Below are 21385 nucleotides of genomic sequence, written 5' to 3'. Positions count from 1 at the left end.
ATGCAGTGACACAAGTTTAGTCACACAAGGAGCACTCCAAGTTCCTGACAGGTTGTTGTAACCTACATTAAAGTCTGTGCCCCTTTTGGTGGTGGCTGAAATTCACCCTTTTTTGGTGAATTAGCTGAAGGATACCCTGGGCTGTGCCAGCCTGTCACTTGTAGAAGTCAGCTGCAACAGAGCCAGACTCCAAGGCTAAGCTTTATTCACTCTGGAATCCTCCTCATCAACCCATGGCTGGTTTTCTCATGGAGTGCCCTAGCAAAATCAAACTATATACAGATTTGGCTGTATCTACAGCTTTCAGGGACCTGGCTAAAGCAAAAATTTAAACTTCAATTTCTCGTGACTTAGCTCCACAAGGCTACATTGCTAAACATGCAAACTTGTTATGGTGCATCTGTTGTCCAAATGGTGGAAAAACCAATGCAACTCAAACTGCCTGCAGGTCCTGCCTGGTTGCAAACACCAGAAACACCCTCAAAGAGCCACTTCACAGCTGATTTTTCTGATCCACATCAACCGTTTGGTGAGTATCAATCATGTACCTTTAGCTTAGATTATCCTCACTGAAAGCAAGAGAATCCCGAAGCACGAAGAACTGTGGGGTTTTTTTTTCTCCCTGAATTTCTTTTCAGCACAGGCTTGGCATGTTTACAAATCTCACCTTCAGGGTAGGCTTAAATTCTCTCTTGAAAGACACTGAGGTGGCAGCCACACTTACATAAGGGCAGCTGTACACAGCATGATTTTAGTGGCTCTAATGTCACAGGAGCAGGCTGTGACAAGCACAGCACTTGCTGCTAGCCAGTTAAGATAGACTGCTTGATCATTATCAGCCACCAGGAGAGAAAAATGCTTTTATCAATATTATTTAGAGATGTGAGCTGCAGACATACTCTAGGAAGAAAGGAACACCTATCCAGTGCATTGGTGTACAAGAAAAGACAGGCCATGAGGCTCAAGAGAGTTCTCAGGTACACAGCACATGCTCCCCTCAACTTCCAGAGCACAGTATTTTTATTAGCAAGGCTCACAGCATATTTGTCCTATAGTTGCTGGAAAACCTTCTCTGTAAAATAATTGGGGCACATTAGCTGAAGGAAGAGAACAAAAAGAGGAAGGAAATAAGCCATATCATCATATGAAACATATCCATTCTTTGATTTGGATTTTTCTTATATTCCTGATGACAAGTGAGAGAGAGATTAAATTAAAAGTCTCATTAAAATGTTGTTGTTGTCGTCCCCAAGGTATATACAGATGTGGTTTGGAATTTTCCCTCTTGCCATCTTTAGAAAAGTTTCAGTAATAATGAAAAGGAGAGGAAAACCCAACAAGTTCAACCAGGCAAAGAGCCAGAGCTCCAATTACAGCAAGTACGATGGGAAAAGAGTAATAGATTTTAATTGGTGCCCAAGGGGGGGAAGGTCAGTCTCTTTTCAACAATGGGAGTCTTTGGTGGTAATTGACTGAACGCTCCTGTGAGAGCTTGCAAATGGCAGCAACACACTTGAAACAGCAGCAACAGGAAAGGTTTGGCATCCTGGAGCACATGGAGAAGTTTTGCAGGTAGAGGTAGTACAGAAAGAGAACAGTGAAACATTTTAACAAGGAACGTGACTTGGGAGACAGCTCTCAGCTCCAAGGTTTGAAATGTCAAGACATATTTTCATTAGAGAAATTTATTTGTCTTTAGAAAGGAATATTGCCATGCCACTGATGTTAGACACACAGGGGTCCTGAGGAGCAATGATTTGTCCACTGCTACACTGAATCATTGAATGCTGAATTAAGCTGCCTCTATTCCTCCACAATAACCTACTGCCACACTGCCAAACAGGTTCAAATGATTGATATTTTCCTTTCTGCACCTTTTCTTTTTTGGTTTCTTTTTCTTGTTTGTTTGTTTGGTTTTTGTGAAAGGGTTTGTTTATATCTGTAAGCAATACAAACAAAGGGCACAAACTTGCACATGTGAACTTCAGTTTGTAAGTACCTCTCAGAAAGAAATGGTATAAAAGGAGATCTGGAAGATTGTGATCTTCCAGAATCACAGGAATTAAGAGAAAAGATGATTTTGTGTTTAGGATTTCAACCAAAATCCCATGTTTAGTTTCTGACGGCAGGTGATTTTTTTTTTGACCTCCGAAAAACATAGATTAGATCTCATTCATAAACTAGGACTGACAATATTTCTCCTGAACTACCAATTAACAAGAAAACAAAAAACAAAAATCCAAAACAAAACAAAACCAAAACAACCCCAAGGAAAAAAAAAAAAGAAACAACCCAAAAACCAACAAAACACCATAAATGAGCAAAGGACTCAAGTAGAAACAGAGAAATTGCCACACTTTCTTCCCCAGCTGATACTACCTGGGTTCCTCTGCAATTGTTCTGTACTTTCTGGGAGCTGAGTAACATGGCATTAGGGAGGACATATGGATGTGTTTGTGTTTCTCCCTTCACTGCCAAAAGCTAAGCACAAACTGCTGTCATTCAGATTTGCTAAGCTATTACACTGATTATTTACCATTAGTAATAAATGGATGACAAGCTGTACACCAGAACCCAAAGGAACAGATTCTGCTCAAACACAGAAAAAAAAAAAAAAGTCTCTTCCTACAAATTCTTAACTTATAAATAGGACAGAAGAATCTTGGTCTTGACGCAGAAGGGTGAGTCACAATAATATGATTTTGTGTTTTCAGGGCTGCATAATGTCCAGGAACAGCTGTAAGCCCATTGCAATGCTTATTATTAAGGAATTACTTCTAATGGATTGTCTTCACCAGAAAGCTGCATCCAGAGCACACAACATGCCCAAGAGTAGAGTTCACAGAAATTGCCTATGAGGAAACAAAGAGAGACCAGCAACCAGACCACATACACAAGGCTAAATCCTCTAAAACATTTTCTGTCTGAAAAAAAACAACACAGAAAAATAATACTCAAACTCAAACAATGTGCTGTGCAAAGGATCCCTACACCAGGAGAAGATTATTTTTTTTAACCATATCTGATGAAGATACATCTTCTAATTCTGCATGGTGATTAGGCATCATAAATTAAGGTTTTTCTAGTAACTGTACAGTTGCATGAAGAACTTATTCCACAGCTTTCTGTCTGTCTTTAGTGTGGAAAAAGATACTGAATAAACACATAACCCTGAGAAATGCCTGCACACAAAGAATTTGTAATGCAAGGACCAGATCACAGTTCCCTTCTAATTCTCCTTATTACCTCTAATGAAGGAATTAGGTACATGGGACTGGAGTCTGAAGAGATTTTATATTTACACAGAGGCAGAGAGACCTAAATGCATATGTGCACTGGAGAATTCAGTGTTTTGAATTGAAACTGTTCAGAGCAGACTTTTAACAACAATAGAATCAGCAAAGTGATTAAAAACAAATTTAAGTACCATTATTATGTTCCACAGTTTTTAGTAGAATTTATCTTGGTAAATCTCTAAAGAATTTTAAAAGGAAACATTTCAAAACAAAATGGCTTTAGCTTTTTGCACCCAAAACATTGTTATTCTAACATCAATCTCTTCGAGACAGAAAACTCTTAGATGACCTCAGCAGAAAAAAAAATAGTGTTTTGACTAGGAATAAGTGCTTTCAATCAATATGATCTTTTTCCTTTCTCTAAATAACAAAATCCATTATTCATAATATTCTATATGCAATACAAAACTGCAAATTTGATTTCTGCTTGTCAAATACTGTGTTAATTTAAATGTTTCCATAAAACATTATCTCTTGAAAATATTTCACCAGCTTTTTAACTGCAGTGTCAGTTTCAGAAAAAGCAACAAAAGTGTGTTGGCTGACAGATTCATGGTAACAGTTGGCCACACTCAAAATTTACTACCAAGTATTTCTCTCAAATCCTCACATGTTCTTCTTAGCAACTGTGCACAGAAACACTGTGAAGGTACAAGTGTGACCTGAAACATTCACCATGGTATGATTTCACTCTCCCATCCATGAAAAAATGTTTAGGAAACAGTGGTCTAGGGTTTGACCTACTGAATCAGAATACATAGCAAGAACTCCTCTGATAGTTCTTTGTGAACATATTTTGGTCTACTTGGTTAATGTCAACCTCAACACCACCCTCAGCACTGCCTCCAACAATTGCCATTATTATTGCTCTCCTCCCTCAACAGCTTTCTCTCACTTATCCCTAAAATATTTACCTTTACAGAAACAGTGACCACATTTCAGTCCTTCTGAACATGGTAGAAGAGATTCCTCCACAGAAAAACTGATTTTGTGCAAATTTGTGGGAGACCCATGCCCATCTGAAAGCCACATCGTGGCGGACAGAAATAGAATTAATTCTGTTTACTCCCACCCACAGCCTCCCTATGCCAGTGCTCTCACAGCTGTGATAAGCATTGTATTTTCCTTGCTCCCCAAGTTATATGCCTTTCCTGAATGTTTTAATTCCTTTTTTGACTACTATTGAGAAAGAGGTAGAGAGATGGGAATCAAAAGACACAACAGATTACAGTGCCTTATTTTCAGACAGTTTTGACCCTTGAATTCTCTGGTTTGTGTTAACTTTGAATCTTTTTTATTATTATCATTATTATTCTGGCGCTGGAAAATCTCTCTTTGTCCTTGCAACAAAAAACCTAAGCCTTTCACCAGTAGCACCAAAAGGAAAAGGCCATTAATGGGTTTTGCAATATCTTTTTCATACCAGATACTTAATTACTCCCATTTTCTCCACGAAGCTTGGCTGCTTCCTCAAGGACCTCTTACTCTTAATTTGATATATGAGTCATCACTTGTTGGTCTCTAGTTCTCATGTTATTTGCATACAAGTCAAATTCCACATTTTCTTAGCAGGAGATGGCTTTCTAATTACATCCATTAATCTTTGCCATCACTCCCCTCTCTCTGCATTTACTGGCTCTTATCAATCAGAAGTTTAATAATCAAGAATATTTTTCTTGTTTATTTTCTTCACTTTCTTCTCCCTGTACTCCAAGCACAGCTAGACAGAAGGCAAAACCCTCGAGTATCCTGTCATTTCATCCTTCATTTCTGCATAGCAACATATCTAGACTGCAGAAGGAGTGAGCAGTTGCAATCTGCTGGCAAACATGTCCTACAGATTACAGATTAATCTGCTAATTAACAGCTACTACTTTGCTAATTAACAGCTACTACTTTGCTGCAGGCCTTGCAAGGGAGGGTTGAGTGGTCAGTATTCAAAAAACATTTTGGGTTTTTTTTTTTACATTTTACTATGTTATTCATTTCCACAGTGCCACAAAACAGCCATTGCATGGTTATGTCACATTATCATGTTCTTTTTCCCTTGAAGGTGAACTTCCAAAGATATACACTATGAAGACAACTTCCAAATTTTATGACCAAAAAAGTATGTTCCTACCATGACACAACAGGGAAAGGAGATAAAAGAGATTTAGTTATGTATCTTTAATACCTCAAAACCCAGGAGGTAACTGAAAAAAAACTCTGCTGTCCATATTTTTAGCCCAGCTTCATGGGACACTGAACAAACTGATTTTCAACCACTTGGGACCAGTTTTTCTTAGGAAAAAAAAAACACAGTATTATGGCAACTGGCTTCCTTCCTGGTTTAAACAGCCTGTCTTACTTATGGAAATGGATGGAGCTACAAGTCTGAAGCTATGACAGGTCTGTTCTTGCTCTGCCATCAATCCCAGCTGCCTGTATATGGCCTGCAACTAACAACATATTGCTCCTGTGCTCTCTAAGCTGCTGGCATGTATCCTTCCTTGCCAAAAGGGGTATCATCTGTTCCAGAGTATTTGGTGAAACACAGAGGAATTAAAAGGGGATAAAAGAATTGAAGGACATTCAACAAGAGATTATCTTGCATAAATTTTAATTGTCCAGTTTACAGAGAACAGACTCACAAGGGAAAGAACACTTTTGAAACTCTGAAGTTGAATTCCGTGGCTTGTACCTCCCTATCATTAGTTTCAACACCCAGTGTGCCCTTGGAGACTTCTGTGAGACACAAAAGCATACTGTAGTGCTACTTTGAGTGAGGAAATGTCAAAACTGCCACTATATTTGATAGGCTTACAAGAGCAGAAGTGGAATAAATGGGCTTTGATTTCACTTCATATCCAAGAAGAGATATGGATGTAGAGTGATGGCAAGGGCTTTGTGTGTAATGGCTATTGTGAGAGCTGTCATGTACTGCAGCCATGAATCAGAAAGTTTGGTAGCAGATTCTGCCAGACACTTCAAAAGCAAAAATATTCACTTTGCAAGATGAGGCTCTGCCTTCAGTTTGTTAATATGGATGTTAATGATTGTTAATTATTTGTTTCCCCATTAACTCGGTATTAAAGACAGCACCAGCTTTACAGTGACATATCTTCACTGTCTCCAGAGAAACTACCCAACTGCCAGATCATATCCAACAGATGTGAGCAACTATCCACCTTTCTAAACTAGGAAAATGTTATCCTTGTTTGCATGTGAGATGGGAGGCAGAAAAGACAATCTTCTGAAATGGAAATAAAGTCTATACTTGTTTATCTGGTTCACAGCTAGAATTATTCTTGAATCTAAAGGCATTACAAGCAAAAGTGAAAACTGCAATTGCATTAACCCAAGGACATCCCAAGATTATCAGATTTTCCAGTAACCACCACCAGAGGCTTGTAAAACAGTCGACTTAATCCATCATTATTGCTGAACTTCAGAAAATTAAAGACTTCTTAATTCTCGGTGTGAGACATCCCTCTTCCCATGGGTACTGAACTGTTTGTATGTGTACAGTGCTATCCATTGAACCACCCCTGCAGCCCAAGATAATCTCTTGTAGGTTCATGATTTCAACCCTTTTCAGATGAGGTGGAATCTTTAGCTCAAACTGCTGAATGAAACAGATTTAGACCACTGTATTTAGCAAACAAATACTCTCTCTGAAGCAAATTATGAGGCTATAAAGAATCATTAGTTGTGGTCATAGCATAGGAGACATTTCATGCACCATCCTATGTTAAACAGCATTTAATCCAAACAGAAGTTTCCATTTGAAGGAATTTATGTTTTGATCTCCAAAATGCTGCAGGACAAGGTGGTTCCTCCCTTTAAAAAGGTACAAAAACATTCTCAGTGAACATCCCCTTGAAATCTCCTGTTCACTATAACACTTTAAAAAAAAAAAAAAATGAAAAAAAAAAAAAAAAAAGAAAAAAAAAGCCCCACAAACCCAAATGCAATAAAACACCAACCAAAACACCCCAAACAATTCCAACCATGCACATATGCCTTTTTGGTCTCTCATGACTGTCTCTTTGAAGGCTGGACTTACAGCCTGCAGCTAACAAGGACCTTTCCTTCCAAATAAAAAGAGGAGAACAAGAAAATAATTGCTTTTATCTCAGCAATCACACAATGTGCTACTGGCATGACTGACAGAGGCTGCCTTCCCACTGTGCCTAATTTGCTAAGGATGCCATCCCTTGACCACCACAGGATTGACTTAGTCCACAGTGAGGTGTGCTCAGAGCTCTGCTGAGCTCTAACCTCTCCAGTACAAACTGAAAGCCTTCACACCAAGATTTACAGAGGCTACAAGGAGGACACAGCTGGAAATAACTCTTTCCTTGACTGGAAAAATCAACACCTGCCCTCACATCAGAGTTCTGAAAGTTTCCATAGCAAGGCAGGTCAGGAATAGAATTTTCAGAAGTGTTCCCAAACTGATTTTAGCAACTGAAGATAAGCAGACTCCTGAGAAACAGCAATGCCAGGTGGAACTGTTCACCTCAGTGGACATTTTCCACAACCCTTAGAAGAGTGGGTACAAAGGCAAGTGTAAAGCACACAGCTCCAGGTCTTACCCTTTATACAAGGGGGTAGTTTACATTTCACAAACAGAAATTCCCTAAAGCAAATCAACTCACCTAATACCAGAGGACAGAAAGTAGCAATCAATCATTCCCATTTCAGCTAACAAGGGTAAATTTTCTACTGTCTTGACTAATAGAAACTTCTGTCAACTATTCTGTGCAGAACTACCAGCCAACGCTAGAAAGAACAGAAGGCTAGGCTGCCATTCCTTTAATTTCCTTTCATTTAAAACTCATAATATAAATAAATTTGAAGCAGTTGGGGATCTAGCCAGCATTGAAACACAAGCAATTTTATTTACAATAAATATCTGCTATCTTGGTGCTACACACTCAACAGGACAATGCTTAACACACTGTGATAAAGGTGATAAACACAAGCAGTGAATATCAAGGAAGAGGAAGGCATCTGTAATCCATTCATCTTTAAAGAGAGAAAAAAAATTAACACTGTTCCACACAGCAATTAAAATCTGAACAGTTGGAGGAATAAAGAAAAAAAAATCAAAGCAGGCCTGTGGAAAGGGAGAGAATAAAACAAAACAAACAAACAAACACTGCCACAAAACTGCAAACCCATGGGAAATATCTGATGCACTAGTCCTATTAATAGCATAAAAGTCACTGGCAGATGCTATCACCCAGCATTTGTTAATTAACTGAAGATTCACAGATACAGGGGGCTGGAAAGTACAAAGAACGAATGGGCTGCACAAAGTGCCTCTTTGCAGAGAACACAGTGTGCTCCTACAAGGATCCAGCATCTAAATTAGCCAGCGGCACTTCCTGAGTCAGAGAAAACCTCCAGTTAAACAAATTCTGGAGTCCCCACCATGATCCATTCACTTTTTATGTGTGTATGCCTATGATTTTCCATGCAATGAGTAAAAACAACCTATCTGAAAGGTTTTTATAGAGAAAGACTGCAAAGTTTAGTGCTTGTGACTTTCTAGGAAAATGAACGACACACTTCTGCGAAAACAGAATTTCAAGGTATCTACTTGGATTTATATTTTAGTTTAGTTTGTAACCCATCAGCATTATTCCCAAACAGTATTTCTTCATGTAGAAGCATTCAAGTAATTTTCTTTCTCATCACAGAAGGCTCTGTGAACCTAACAAATAAACCAATGTTGACATACCTAAGCCTAGGGATTTATTGCACATTGCACATATCTCTTCCGGAGACTTGTTGACAAATACTCAAACAGGCTCTGTGGCTTTGGCAAGATCCATGTGGTACATTTTTTACCCTCTGATCTGTGTTATCTGTCATACAACCAGGTAGCACAGTAATTCAGTAAAAGGAAAGAAAACTAAAAAATGTTTCCACTTCTCTTTGCCAGGACTTATACATCACTATGTTAGTAACCACATTCTGTCATTTCCTTTGGAAAATATTGTAATTCAGAAAAATGCCAACCAACAGCAATAGGTCACCAGTTTAAATTGTAAATAATGATTGACTTTGTTCTAGCTTTTTTTTTTTTTTTTCCAAGCATCCTTTTGCAATATGACATTGCCTGTGATGTCTGGTTAAAAGATTTAATTTTGTTCAATAAAGAGACACAAATTGGAAGTCAAAAGCTTTTAGAAATAAATTGGCATGCATGGGCTGTGAGAAGCTCTGCAAATACTGGGTATTTATAGGCCCATTTTTTTTCTAGATGGAGAAGAGCAAATAAATTACAACAAACAATTTATTCAACATGATGTTGTTTGTTCATTTCCAGAATGTGAAAATAATCAGAAATTCATGAACAAATCTATCAATTACTTTAATAAATCCAATTACATGCATTCTACCATTCACTGTTCTAAGTGCTCTGCTTTGCAAAGAAGAGACAAGACTTACATAAATGGTACACTTGCTTTTTTTCATTACAAGCAATCAGTCCTGAGTCAGCTAAGTTCAAAATTTACCTTCTGTTTCAATGGAACTACTCCTAAAAGTTAAATATGTGCTAATTTATTTTTTTTTCCAAAACAAGGCAACTTCAGTAAGTTAGGTACGTGCTGACCCCCCTTAGGGATCACTGCTGTAACGAGGTCTCTCATCTAATAACTTCAAGATGAAAAATGCACCATTTTCTTTTACACTACTGAAGAAGCCTTTTCTCTCTGCTAAGGAAGGCCTTGTGGAACAAAGGACTTTGAAGGCTGCAGGTGTAGTCTGAGAAATCACCACATACAACTAATATTTAGGGAAAACACAATTAGCATTTGCCCAACACTAACTGCAGCAGTGTTTATAAAATTAATGGAGTTTAGAGTACTTGAGTCCTAAATTTTAGAAGTATTTTTGCAGCTATCCACCCAGCCCACATTACTGAAACAAGATGCAACTTTCAAAGTGATCAGAGTTTCTCAAAGTGTTATCAGAGTTTCGGGGGAGAAGAGTGGATCAGGTCTTAGGAGAGACATAGATTCTTCCTTGGTGGCAAAATTTTTAAATAGGTTTCCTTCAGCTTTTCATTCCACAGCAAGTATAATAAAGACCTTGAGCTTCAGTATTTTCGCTTTCCCTGTAGAAGTATTAGTGTGGAAACATGTCCTGCCCTCTTAGCCTCGGGGGACTATTTGGGTGTCTAAAATTAAATGCTTATTGACAAAATGGCCTGATGTTCTACAGAAACAGACAGCATAAGGAGGGCCTCCAGAAGTTCTCCCTGCAAGCCTAACTCTGCTCCTGCTAAAATAAACATTGAAAAATTCAATCTTTCCACTAGACCATTACCTAGGTCCTCTCATCCCAGGTGTTGCAGCTTTCCTCTGGCACTGGATCATGTTGACTACAGGCCAACGTTACAGCAGACTTCTGCCAGAAAAGATAGTTCCACACTTCTGCCTGAAAGCTTTTTCCTTCCATCTACTTAGTTTTTGAGCTGGAAAGGGATTAGTTTTCAGGCAGGTCAGTCCTGGATCCAGCTCACCAGACGTCCACACAAACAAGGGTGGCAGAGAAGGGGAGGGAGTGGGAGGGTGCAGGATGCAGCCAGAGGTGATGAAGGCTCCCAGTGCCACGCTGCACTTGGCTTGCTGAAGGACATTTAAGTGATCTGATAATTTCATTCTTCAGCCCCTAGAGAAAAGCTTCATATCTTCTTAAGGGCCAGTGTCAATGAGATGACATCTCTCCACTAATTTGAGGCCATTTAATTGCAATTTAAACTGCTAAGCATTGTCCTCTCTGGTTAGGACAGCTCCCTCTATCTTTCACAGTCTGTCTTAACACATAATTGTTTCAGTATAGTGAGAACAGCATTATAATGACCTCAGCCACCCAAATACACCCAGCCTTCTTTACAGGTGAGTCTACTAACATTTTCTGCCAATGCAATTCAGCTTTGCCTGTAGTGACTCAAACTATGCACAAGGACTGAAAAACATGGAGTAGAAAACAAAAAATTTTGTCAAAAATGTATCTCAAAGAAGGCATCCAGATTCCCTTCTTGAATATGTCAGCATTATAAATTCATAGTAAAGTGTTAGTCACTAGGGTGTCTGAATGATTAAAACCTTCTGGGCTTCGAAGGCTTTTTCTCTGCAGGAATTTGTCAAATCCTGTTCAATTCACCTTTGGGAGCACTTAGAAGACAAATAATGTTACATACAATCTGGCCACTGTAGATGCATTTCTACCATTTTAACAAGTCTCTCTCTCTTCCAGAGAACAAAATCAACACCATCCAGAAGGTATGCAAACAATCACATGCACGGTACCTGTACATTTAATAGCCATCCTTCCCTCAAGCATTACTGGTAAGTGGTATAGGTGGTACAATTTGGGTTATATTTTGATAAAGTAACACATTTTTTCCAAGGCAAGAGAGAGAGAGATTCCTGCTACTTAAATAGTAACAGTTATTGAGGAAATTAGAAGAGATGTCCAGGGCAGAAATAGCATCATAAAGGTAAAATGAGCCAACACATCGTCACCTACCTTACGTTTGTTTGTTGGGCAAACATACAAGTAGCTCAAAATAGTCTTCAGACCAACTTTATCATTCAGTTTCTCATATGTTGTCCCATAATCTGTTGACCTACAATTCAAGAGAGATTCTTGTAAGTACAAACACTTAATCACAAAACCACAAGTCACTTGGCAGCTTTTCAATATAAGTCATGCTTTAAATAGCAGAATGGCTCTCCAGAGCTTTTTCAATGATTCATGTAGTATATAATGATACTTAATTATATACACACAGCATCATGTGCGTGTTTATAATTTGCATTTAAATTAGATTAGGAAAAATTCAACCAGCATCTTCCCAAAGCATCTTAAACATGCACAATAAGAAATGCTACATTCTGCATACAGAAGATAATGATTGTCAGAAATGCCAAATAGCAGAGAGCAAGAGACTAAGGTTATCAATTCATCATATACTCCAAGCTTGGATTGGTTTTGTTAAGATGGTTCATCTCAGCACAGTCCAAAGTAGCTTCTCTAACACTGGCTAGCAGAAAGGATGGACACATGTGCTTTACTCTTGCTTTAAAAGCCACCATAGAGAAAATAAAATATTTCTGAAATTAGGGTTGCCCAGAAAAACACTGATTGCATGTCTTGGGGAAGAACAAAGACAGTGAACAAGTAAGACTGCCTTGTGTTCCTGTAGGAGTTACTCTTAACACGTGACTGGAACCAAGATCAATCATCAGCAGAGGTTTTATTCATTATGCAGCTCATGCTTGCATGAATTCTGTCCCAGGATCTCAGGGATTTAGATAATCAGCCCAGCCCAGTGGAGTTGGCGTCTATAAATTGCAGAAAGGGACATGAATCTGGGTAACAGACATTCAAAAGCATAACATATTCCTGTAGGTCATCTGTAACATGTACAAATGGGCCTATATAGATCTTCACTTGCAAGCAGTAACATGAATTTTCCCTTTTACTACACACTGCAAAACCAGACATTCTGAAGTAAAATCTTGGCACTCATTATTTTCAGGTTCTCTCCTATCAGGGCAACAGTGGCTAAATTCACAAAGGCATTTAAGACCTTTAATGCTTACTTTTTTTTTTCTTTTTTTTTTTTCTGGAATATGGAGGGTGGAACTTTTCTAAATCAAGTACCATACCTACATTCATATTATAGCTTCTGAATTTCAGATTTTGCAATCAGTACATGAATAAAAGAAGAAAGCAGCAGCTTAGGGTTTTATCCATGAAAGATGAATTGCACTAAAATGTGAATCTGCATTAAAGTTGAGTCTTTCTATTTAGGAACTTTATAGAATCCTTTGCACATATCTGCCTGCTCATATAACAACTGCCCTATGATTTATGTCTATAGATTTCTCCTTCCCTTCAATAAACACACGCCCTCCTGTGTGCATGTATGACCTTTGGTGTTTAGAACATTAACGTCAAATTCTCAGCTGCTGACTGATCTTTCCCTTTATAAGGTCATCTCTCTCAGGAGCACATATAAACTAACTGAGCTATTTCCTCAGAGGACTGAGGAGTAGGATTCTGTGCTGGTTGTTTCTGTTACCAAATATTTCAGAGATGCTCCAGAATCCAGGTGAGGAGATCCACAGCAGGGTGCTGAACACAGCCTGGCCAAGGACTGCATCTCCCCTTTGTTACCTTGCCCCACCCTCACCACCCAGTCTTATCACAAATTAGTACTTCTGCTGCCCTCTGCCTAAACCCCAAAAGCTACTCTTTGTGAGGTTTCAGCTGACAAAGACATGCAAAGAGAGTAAGGACTAAATCTGACTTGCTGAGTTAGGAAAAATACATTAACAAAATAATGCTGCTTTTTCTTATACCAGTGACAATGAATTCAAAATGGGATAGGAGCAAAGAATATCTGAGACATAAAACTTGCTTTGAAATTGTTCAAGAAAGGCAGCCAGTACCCCTGCCACAACACAGGCAAAATTATGTCAACAGCCTATTGCAAATGGTAATCTCAGAATTGCCAGCCACTTCTTACTTCAAATCTCTAGGCAATTGTTTTGCATTCACAGCTTTATTTACAGGTAACACTCTATACAGATGGAAGCGTGTGCTTCTGTCAACATCCATAAAAGAAACCAAAAGATTTAAAAGCTTAGAAAAACATCTTTTTTTCTTTCAGAGGAACGAATTCACAAGCAATCAAAGGAGCTACTATTAGATCTTACTCTCATTATTGTTCTAAACTGACAATAGCTAGTCCTTCTACCTTTCCATTTACCAGTTTTTTCTTTTGTACCACTTTGTAATTACCCTTAATTTTAACAGGGGTGGGGGGTTCGGGGAGAGGAGGAAGATGTTATATATACAAGTCAGATAGGCATCCATAAGTGTTTTACCACAAAGAAATGGTAATATAAACATTTGCAGAGCAGTGCAAAAAATAATTATATCAAAGGAAACACTGCATACATGGGAGGTCTCTGTTGGGATCTAACCCAGGCATATGACCACCCTGCATTTGTATATATATATATATGTATATATATATATAATGTGTACAAGCAGGCACTGACTGGCAGCCTAGATAACAAGCTTTGCTTGTCTTATTAAATGGGTGTATAAAGCAGCGTGAGACTCCTAACCCATAAAAACACATCAGCCACTGGATAGCCCAGGAAGCCAGCCTAACCTGGAAGAGCTGCAAAAGACAGATGCACCTCAGCAGGGTGCAGGCATTAATGACAGAGCAGGATCAACAAATCCAATCCCAGTTATCTGAAGGGGAAAGGATATACAGCAACCAGCATCTCCACATTCTGTATGGAAGGCTGCTCCTCTGAAGTTTTGCAGAGAGAAATCAGTTTTAGTCCATCTGTATAACATGAGCAAGCAAATGCCTGGAGGAATCATTGCAAAGCACTAAACCCAAGACCTGCAGAGCTGAAAACACAAAAATACACTATGCCCTCTAACTAGCTACAGCTAATGGAGTAACTATATGTACATGAGTGAACAGTAAACCTTATTTTATTGTGTCTTGTGTAGACACGTGTGTTGCAATGGTGCCTCAAAGTGTTTGGGGGGAGAAGGGGGATGTGAGTGGTACATTGTGGATGTCACTGAAATGCAGATGACAGTAGAAGAGTAACATTCAGAAAATAAAAGAATCTAGATTCAATTCTGAACTTCACACCTGTCCCACCATATTAGTTGTAATTGCTATCATTAAATCCTAAATTTTACTAGTAGCTGTTTAAAACGAACTCCCTATTTTTCAGTAAAGCAGAAGACAATGCAAGAAGATAAACATTTTCATGATTACTAGCTCATTTCACAGTATAAAAATGTACCAGAATTGTGGGATTGAAGCTCTGGCCTTCCCAGTAATAAATTAAAACAAAACTAGAAACATGTAGAATAATTTCTGTTTTGCAAACTATTTGCAAGAAAGCTGACATTTAAATAACTTCATTATTATTCATTGACAGGGCTTTTCCCTCTCCTCCCGTCAGGGTAAATGACATTTCTATTACAGTATTATAATAAACTCCTGCACATTTTAAATAAAGTCACTGAATTCCATTAGTCCACCTACTGTCATGAATATATCTCAATCCATTCCTACCAATATTTCACAATTATAACAGGCATTCTGCATAAACCAACAACATGAACCCTATGGAAATTTTCTTCTTTCCCAAGAAGCACAGACTGACATTCAGAGTACTGTCAGTTTGAATATATAGATTAAATAAATTCCCTAGCAAGTTGTTGTTGTTACAAATTTAAGGCTGCCCGTAGTTATTGTACATAAGGTGCTGAAGACTTGAAGAACTGAAATGTTTGATCATTTGGTCAGGAGGGCTTTTTTTTTTTTTTTGCATCAAGATCTTTCCAGAACACTACTTGAAGAACTGAAATGTTTGATCATTTGGTCAGGAGGGCTTTTTTCTTTTTGCATCAAGATCTTTCCAGAATACTCAGTGAGAACAAAAGAAGACCATTACTTGCAGACTTTAAGCTGTCTCATGTCTCCTGCTAATTGAGTACAGCTTTCTTCCCATGTTAACAGATTAAGTTACTTGTTATAACACACATCATTAAGAAGCAATCACTTTAATTGGCACCATTTACTTTTTTTTTTCTTTTCCCACCAGTTATGCCTGGTTTTCACATATTAACTTGACTGCTTCCCCCAGGTCCACCATGAGAACTCTGCATTTCATGTCCTTATCCCCTCCTCCCTCCACAGTTTAATTTGCTGCTCTAACCCTGGTCCAAGTGGCAGCCAGGAGCAGAAGCACCTGTAGTGTGGTCTGTGAGCAGCAGAGCAGGACAGCCTGTCCTGACCAGGAGCAGAGTGAGAGTTGGGCTCCGGCCTTCTGCTCCTTCTGCACATTAATTTACCCCTGGCACAAGCCAGGCATTTTTAAGTTAAGCAATGACTATTAGATCTTGTGTTCCAACCTCACATATAACTGAGTTTGCCACCTGGTTTGCCTCCAAAGGGAATGGCCAGGTGAGCACAAGATTTGCCAGTTGCAATCGTATTAATTTCTGCAAGAGCAGATTTTTGGAAAGAAGCCTTTCAGATCACAGAAGGCAGAATGCAGAGCCACAGGCGGCACTTATAAAAGGCTTTCAAATGAACAAGTTTTTTAATAAAGCAATAATTAAGACATTAAAAATGATCTTTCATGTCTGAATGCAAAAAATACTGGAGCTGATAATTCTGGAGCAAATTTGTATTCCTGGATGCAGTGTTTTAGGCCCATTTTTAATCTCTGCTGTAGAGTTGTTGACTTTTGAACTCTTTTTTTCTGGGGAGACTTTGAGGTTGAGGTGCTATTCCTTCATCTGTTAAATTGAAACTCTTTACTTTGGTTTCATAGCCAGGTAGTAAAGCTTCCCATTGATTTTTGCCACACTACCATGTTTCACAAAAGCTAATAATGTCAAAGTCTTCTTCGACAGCTGGCCATTTATGTTCACATGTTCCTCCTGTTAAGCCCTTCACAAGACATTGATAGATATCACTTCTGGTCTAATGCCTCTTTTGATTTAACTCCTTCATGCGCGACCCTGCTATTTTTTCCAGTAAGTAATAATGCCTGATCTCAGTTTTTCAGGGTTAAACTTTTTTTAAAATTCTTTATTTTCTTAGAAAGTTATTTGTGCTTTGCAAATTACCTTGCTTCACCCAGACACTTCTCACCACTGTCTGTCATTTTAATTCATTGTATAAATAATTCCCCAAGGCTTTTCACATTTCTAATGGGATCTGTTTGCTTAGCTCATGGAGACTGACACATTTTGAATAGAGTTATACAATTCCACCTGGAAGAGCAATCGCAATATGTAAACACAGTAAGTCCTGTGTCCTTGGACAAAATTTCCATGTAGAAAAGAGCTTCGTAAGAGTTTTGTAAGACTTTGGTTCAAGAGGGCAATGGTCTGACAGCAGTGCCAAGCCAAACAATTGGTCAGCATTTCTTTAAATAAAACACTTCAAATTTGTCCAGACCGGTTGAAATTAAACTTTTTGACATCTCCAGCATAAAGAAAAATAAGGTATTTTAAAACTCAAGGGACCCACATGCCTCACTTCCTAAGTGAACACATTTCTGATTATTTTTTTTTCTCATGAGGCCCTCAGCAGGCTGACAAATAGTACTGTTCCCACTGCCTAGGTGGGGAAACAGAGGGAAAGACTAGATAACTAATCCTGCATTTGAAGGAAGTCTGTGACAGAGCCAAATTCAAGTCCCCTCAGGCTCCACCATCTTCCCATTCCATCCGACAGTTTAAAATTTTCTGGGGTTTTGTGAGTTTAAATAAGGACTGGAAGAAATCTTGCTATCAATGGCAAAACAAAGAAGTACAAAATTAAGAACAGTTTAAACAGGCATTTCAGAAGATATTCAAACCTCCATTTTGAAAATATTTTCTTCCAGTCTGAGCTGTGACTGTAGGTTTTACTGAAAATTAAGTCATAAATTTCTGTGAGTTTAATGAAATGTGTTTTTTTTTTTTCCACTCATGGGAAGAATTCCACTCATTTTTCCACTCATGGGAAGAATTTCCTCATCATAAAATAAGGTTTCCCAGCTGCAGAAGCCACAAAAAAGACTTGGAGAGTGAGTAAAATACAAAGAAACAATAGGAAACTATTAAATTGACATTTCTCTGCATAATCAGTTAAAGTAATTCAATTTTCTTCTTTTCATTTTCAATCAACTTTTATTTGGAGTAATGTAAATGAACAGAAACCTACACACTCAAATTTCTTGTAATTTTTGGCTTAATATAGTTCAGCTGATTATTGCTATAAATAATTTAAAGATGTGACAAGCAGGAGAAGCAGTTCATATTTTATCACCCAATCCCCATTCTACCTATTGCACTGGATAATTTTTCAAAACATTACCCAATTCAGAAAGAAAGAACATAGGGGAGTGAGAGGGCCATGAGACATCATTTGTAGGTGACACAGATGAGTTTCTTGTCTCTCCTTCAAGTAATGGTTCAAGAAAAATTAATTTGCCTAATTTGTCTTCCATGCTGTTCCAGTGGAGAGCTAGTAACTCAGGTTACCAACTCATGGAAGCAGAGAATATTTCTTCAAGGTCAACAAGAATTTGGTCAATTGCTTCAGAAGTCATGGGATGATGACGGTGGCAATATTCCAATAGGAGACAAGACAGGTTGTATGGGATGAAAGGAAATTGTGCAACCAGGGTGAGGCTATTTCTTCCCCTTATCTGTGTCAGATGAAAGGTGAAGGAAATGGCCAGTTATGATGAACAAGCAAGAGTTCCCAGTTGACAAGAGAGAAGAGCAAATCCACTCATACCATAATGCACAGCATTAGACAGCAGCAAGAGTTATGACTGTTAAATGCAAGGACAGGGAAAAGAAGAATTTTCCTAATAATTAGGGTAGCACAAAAATGAGAAACATTATCCTGGTTTTGGCTGGGACAGAGATCATTCTTCCTTAGCAGCTGGTCCAGTGTTGTTTTGGATTCGGCATGAGAATAATGTTGGTAACAGAGAAACATTTTGGCTGTGGCTGAATGGAGCATATGCAAAGTCAAGGACTAGTTAGTGTCGGTAAGAAAGTGCACAAAAAGCTGGGGGGAAGCACAGCCAGGACAGCTGACCCAAACTGGCCAAAGGGATATTTTAACCATCGTGCCAGGTTTATATAAACTGGGGGAGTTACTGGAAGAAAGACAGGGGAAGTTTGGGAACAATTTAGTGTCTGCTAGCAGGTGGTGATCAATGGTATTGTGCATCACTTTTTCTTTGGGGTTACCTCTCTCTCTTCTCCCCCCCTCCCCTCTCTCCCTTACAATTGTTATATTTTACTTTGTTTCAATAACTTTCCTCATCTCAAGGTATGAGTTTGGGGGTTTTATATCTGATTCTCCTCCCTCTCCTACTGGGGTGGGGGGTGAGTGAGAGAGCAGCTGGGTGGTGCCTCGCTGCCAGCTGGGGTTAAAACACAACACCTGGCTGGCAGGACTGAAAAGTTGACATAAAGTCTCTGCAACTGCCCAAGCATGAGGCTCCAAGTCTTGTAAGTGCTTTTTTATCACCTGAAAGCTTGGACAATGGTGCTGAATAGGCTTAAGTACTCTTGTCCTGAGATCAGAATTATCCACCTGAATTGATCTGCACTGCTCTTGCTGTGATGCAAACCTTGTCTCTCTGAACTGCTAAAGACTGGCTGATATCTATTCTGCTAAAGCACAGCATTCTTTGCAGAGATCAATCACATCTGTACAAGCCATAGTGAACAACCCTTAGAACAAACTAATCCATGTTGTTCACTCAGCCTCTTTTTTAGAGACACCTGGTGAATTCACTGGAAAATAAAACCTAGAGAGGAAATAGTCTGTGGCACACAAAATCAATAGTACAGAATCAAAAATATAATGAGGTAAAGCTAAAGCATCTGTTTTTACTCTGGTGCCGTGTATTCCATTGCGTAATTCCTCTTCAGATCCTCCTATCTTACCAAACTAGCCATGGAATAGCATAAGTCAGAACAAACTTCCATGTGAAAAAATACAGAGACATTCTATGCTTGTAAGATATCATTAAACGACTTTTTAAACATCAGTTTCTGATGCCACTGCCTTTTATAGCAGAAGTAACATTCCATTCTATTGTGGAGAAAGGCTTTTTATCTTCAGGCTTCAGAGACATTGCCACATAAAGGTTGGATACCCAAAGAAAAGAGCAACATCAAATATTTTTAGCTTGAAAAAAGATCAAATTTGGATTAGATGGGAATGATGCACTTTTCCCCTCCTCCCTTTTACAGCTTCTCTCATTTTAGATGTCCGTCTCATCTTGTTAGATCAGTAACTGCACAGTGTAATGGTTTCTCATGTCAGCAGGCTGAGAACAGAAGGTTCTGGCAGTTGATAAAACCAAAACTCAGATTCCCCACTCCTCTGCCTGCTGATCAGAGATCAGATCCTGATCACACTCTCATGTAAATCCAAACTATTTACTGTGTAGATCATAAACCATCATAAACATGGAACTGGATAGCTTCAATTATCAATTTGCCCTTGCTTGGAAGCAATTGCTTCCACGAAGTCAGAAGGATCTCTGCTGTCAGAAAGCAAGACATGAAGATTTTTATTTCAAGCATACAAAGCTTTTGTTTGAAAAATAATGCACTGAGATTTGACTGGACTCTGCTCTGGAAGTGTTTCCAAGGCACTGTTTTGCAGGAGTGGACTGTAAATTCACTATTTCCTATGGGCAACCCCATTTTGGGGGTCAGCTGCATTCTGGAACCCCTCTCTGCTGCGCTAAGTGACCACTTGCATGATTGGCTCGGGAAAAGGGGATAGGATGTCAAGAGACTTGGAAAAAATAACTGTGGAGTTACCACCTATTTTGCCTGGCTCCCAGAGTCGCAGCAAGGCTGGCGTTCACCACTGCTATGGGGAAGGAACTGGGTGTTCCCTCTGCATTGCCTGAGCAGCAGAGAGGGTGCCTTTCCAGAACTTTCCCCCTCAAATTCTCTCTCAGCTTCTCACCTCCCTGTGGCCTCAAAGACTCATCTCCAGTTCCTCACTGAGTGAAGCAGCAGAAGTCAAGAGCAGCACAGGGAGGCTGGCAATCACAACCCTTTAGCTGCTCTAATCCAGGGCTGGGTGAAAGCCAGCAGTGAGAAACAAAGGAGCAGCCATCAAAGCAAGACCTCCACTTGACCCTCTCAGGGAAAGGCTCAAGAGGCTGGCTCAAGTGGTGTTCTGGCTGAAACATCAGTGCCATCTCTCCTGCTCTTCTTATGATTCATTTTGTGCCACAGCATCTGGATGCATATGGGAAGGACCAGTAACTCCACTAATTTTTGGCAGCTAATTAATATATACCAAAAATATAATACCAAATACGTACCAAAAGCTGACAGGTTATTGATGCTCACTCATCTGATGGTGTGTATGATCCAAGCACTTCCTCTGTCCCTAAGTCCATAGTAGTGGCTTTCAATACTTTTCCATTTGCCATTACAACATTATTTTCAGTGAGAGACCCAGAAGAAAGGAATGAAAGTTT

General features: G+C 39.0%; 1 protein-coding gene across 1 annotated transcript in view; it reads right to left on the bottom strand.

The window, feature by feature from the left end:
• SORCS1 (sortilin related VPS10 domain containing receptor 1) overlaps positions 1 to 21385 on the bottom strand; it is a 258603-nt gene that overhangs the window by 130936 nt on the left and 106282 nt on the right. Inside the window, exon 3 of the mRNA XM_041461224.1 lies at positions 11829 to 11928. Within this exon, the coding sequence (XP_041317158.1) occupies positions 11829 to 11928 (100 nt within the window). The remainder of the gene's footprint in view (positions 1 to 11828; positions 11929 to 21385) is intronic.

This window comes from Pyrgilauda ruficollis, unplaced genomic scaffold (genome assembly GCF_017590135.1).
Source record: "Pyrgilauda ruficollis isolate IOZ18807 unplaced genomic scaffold, ASM1759013v1 scaffold15, whole genome shotgun sequence".
Lineage (NCBI taxonomy): Eukaryota > Metazoa > Chordata > Aves > Passeriformes > Passeridae > Pyrgilauda > Pyrgilauda ruficollis.
Note: the sequence above shows the minus strand (reverse complement) of the source record. Positions and strands in the feature narration are given on the sequence as shown.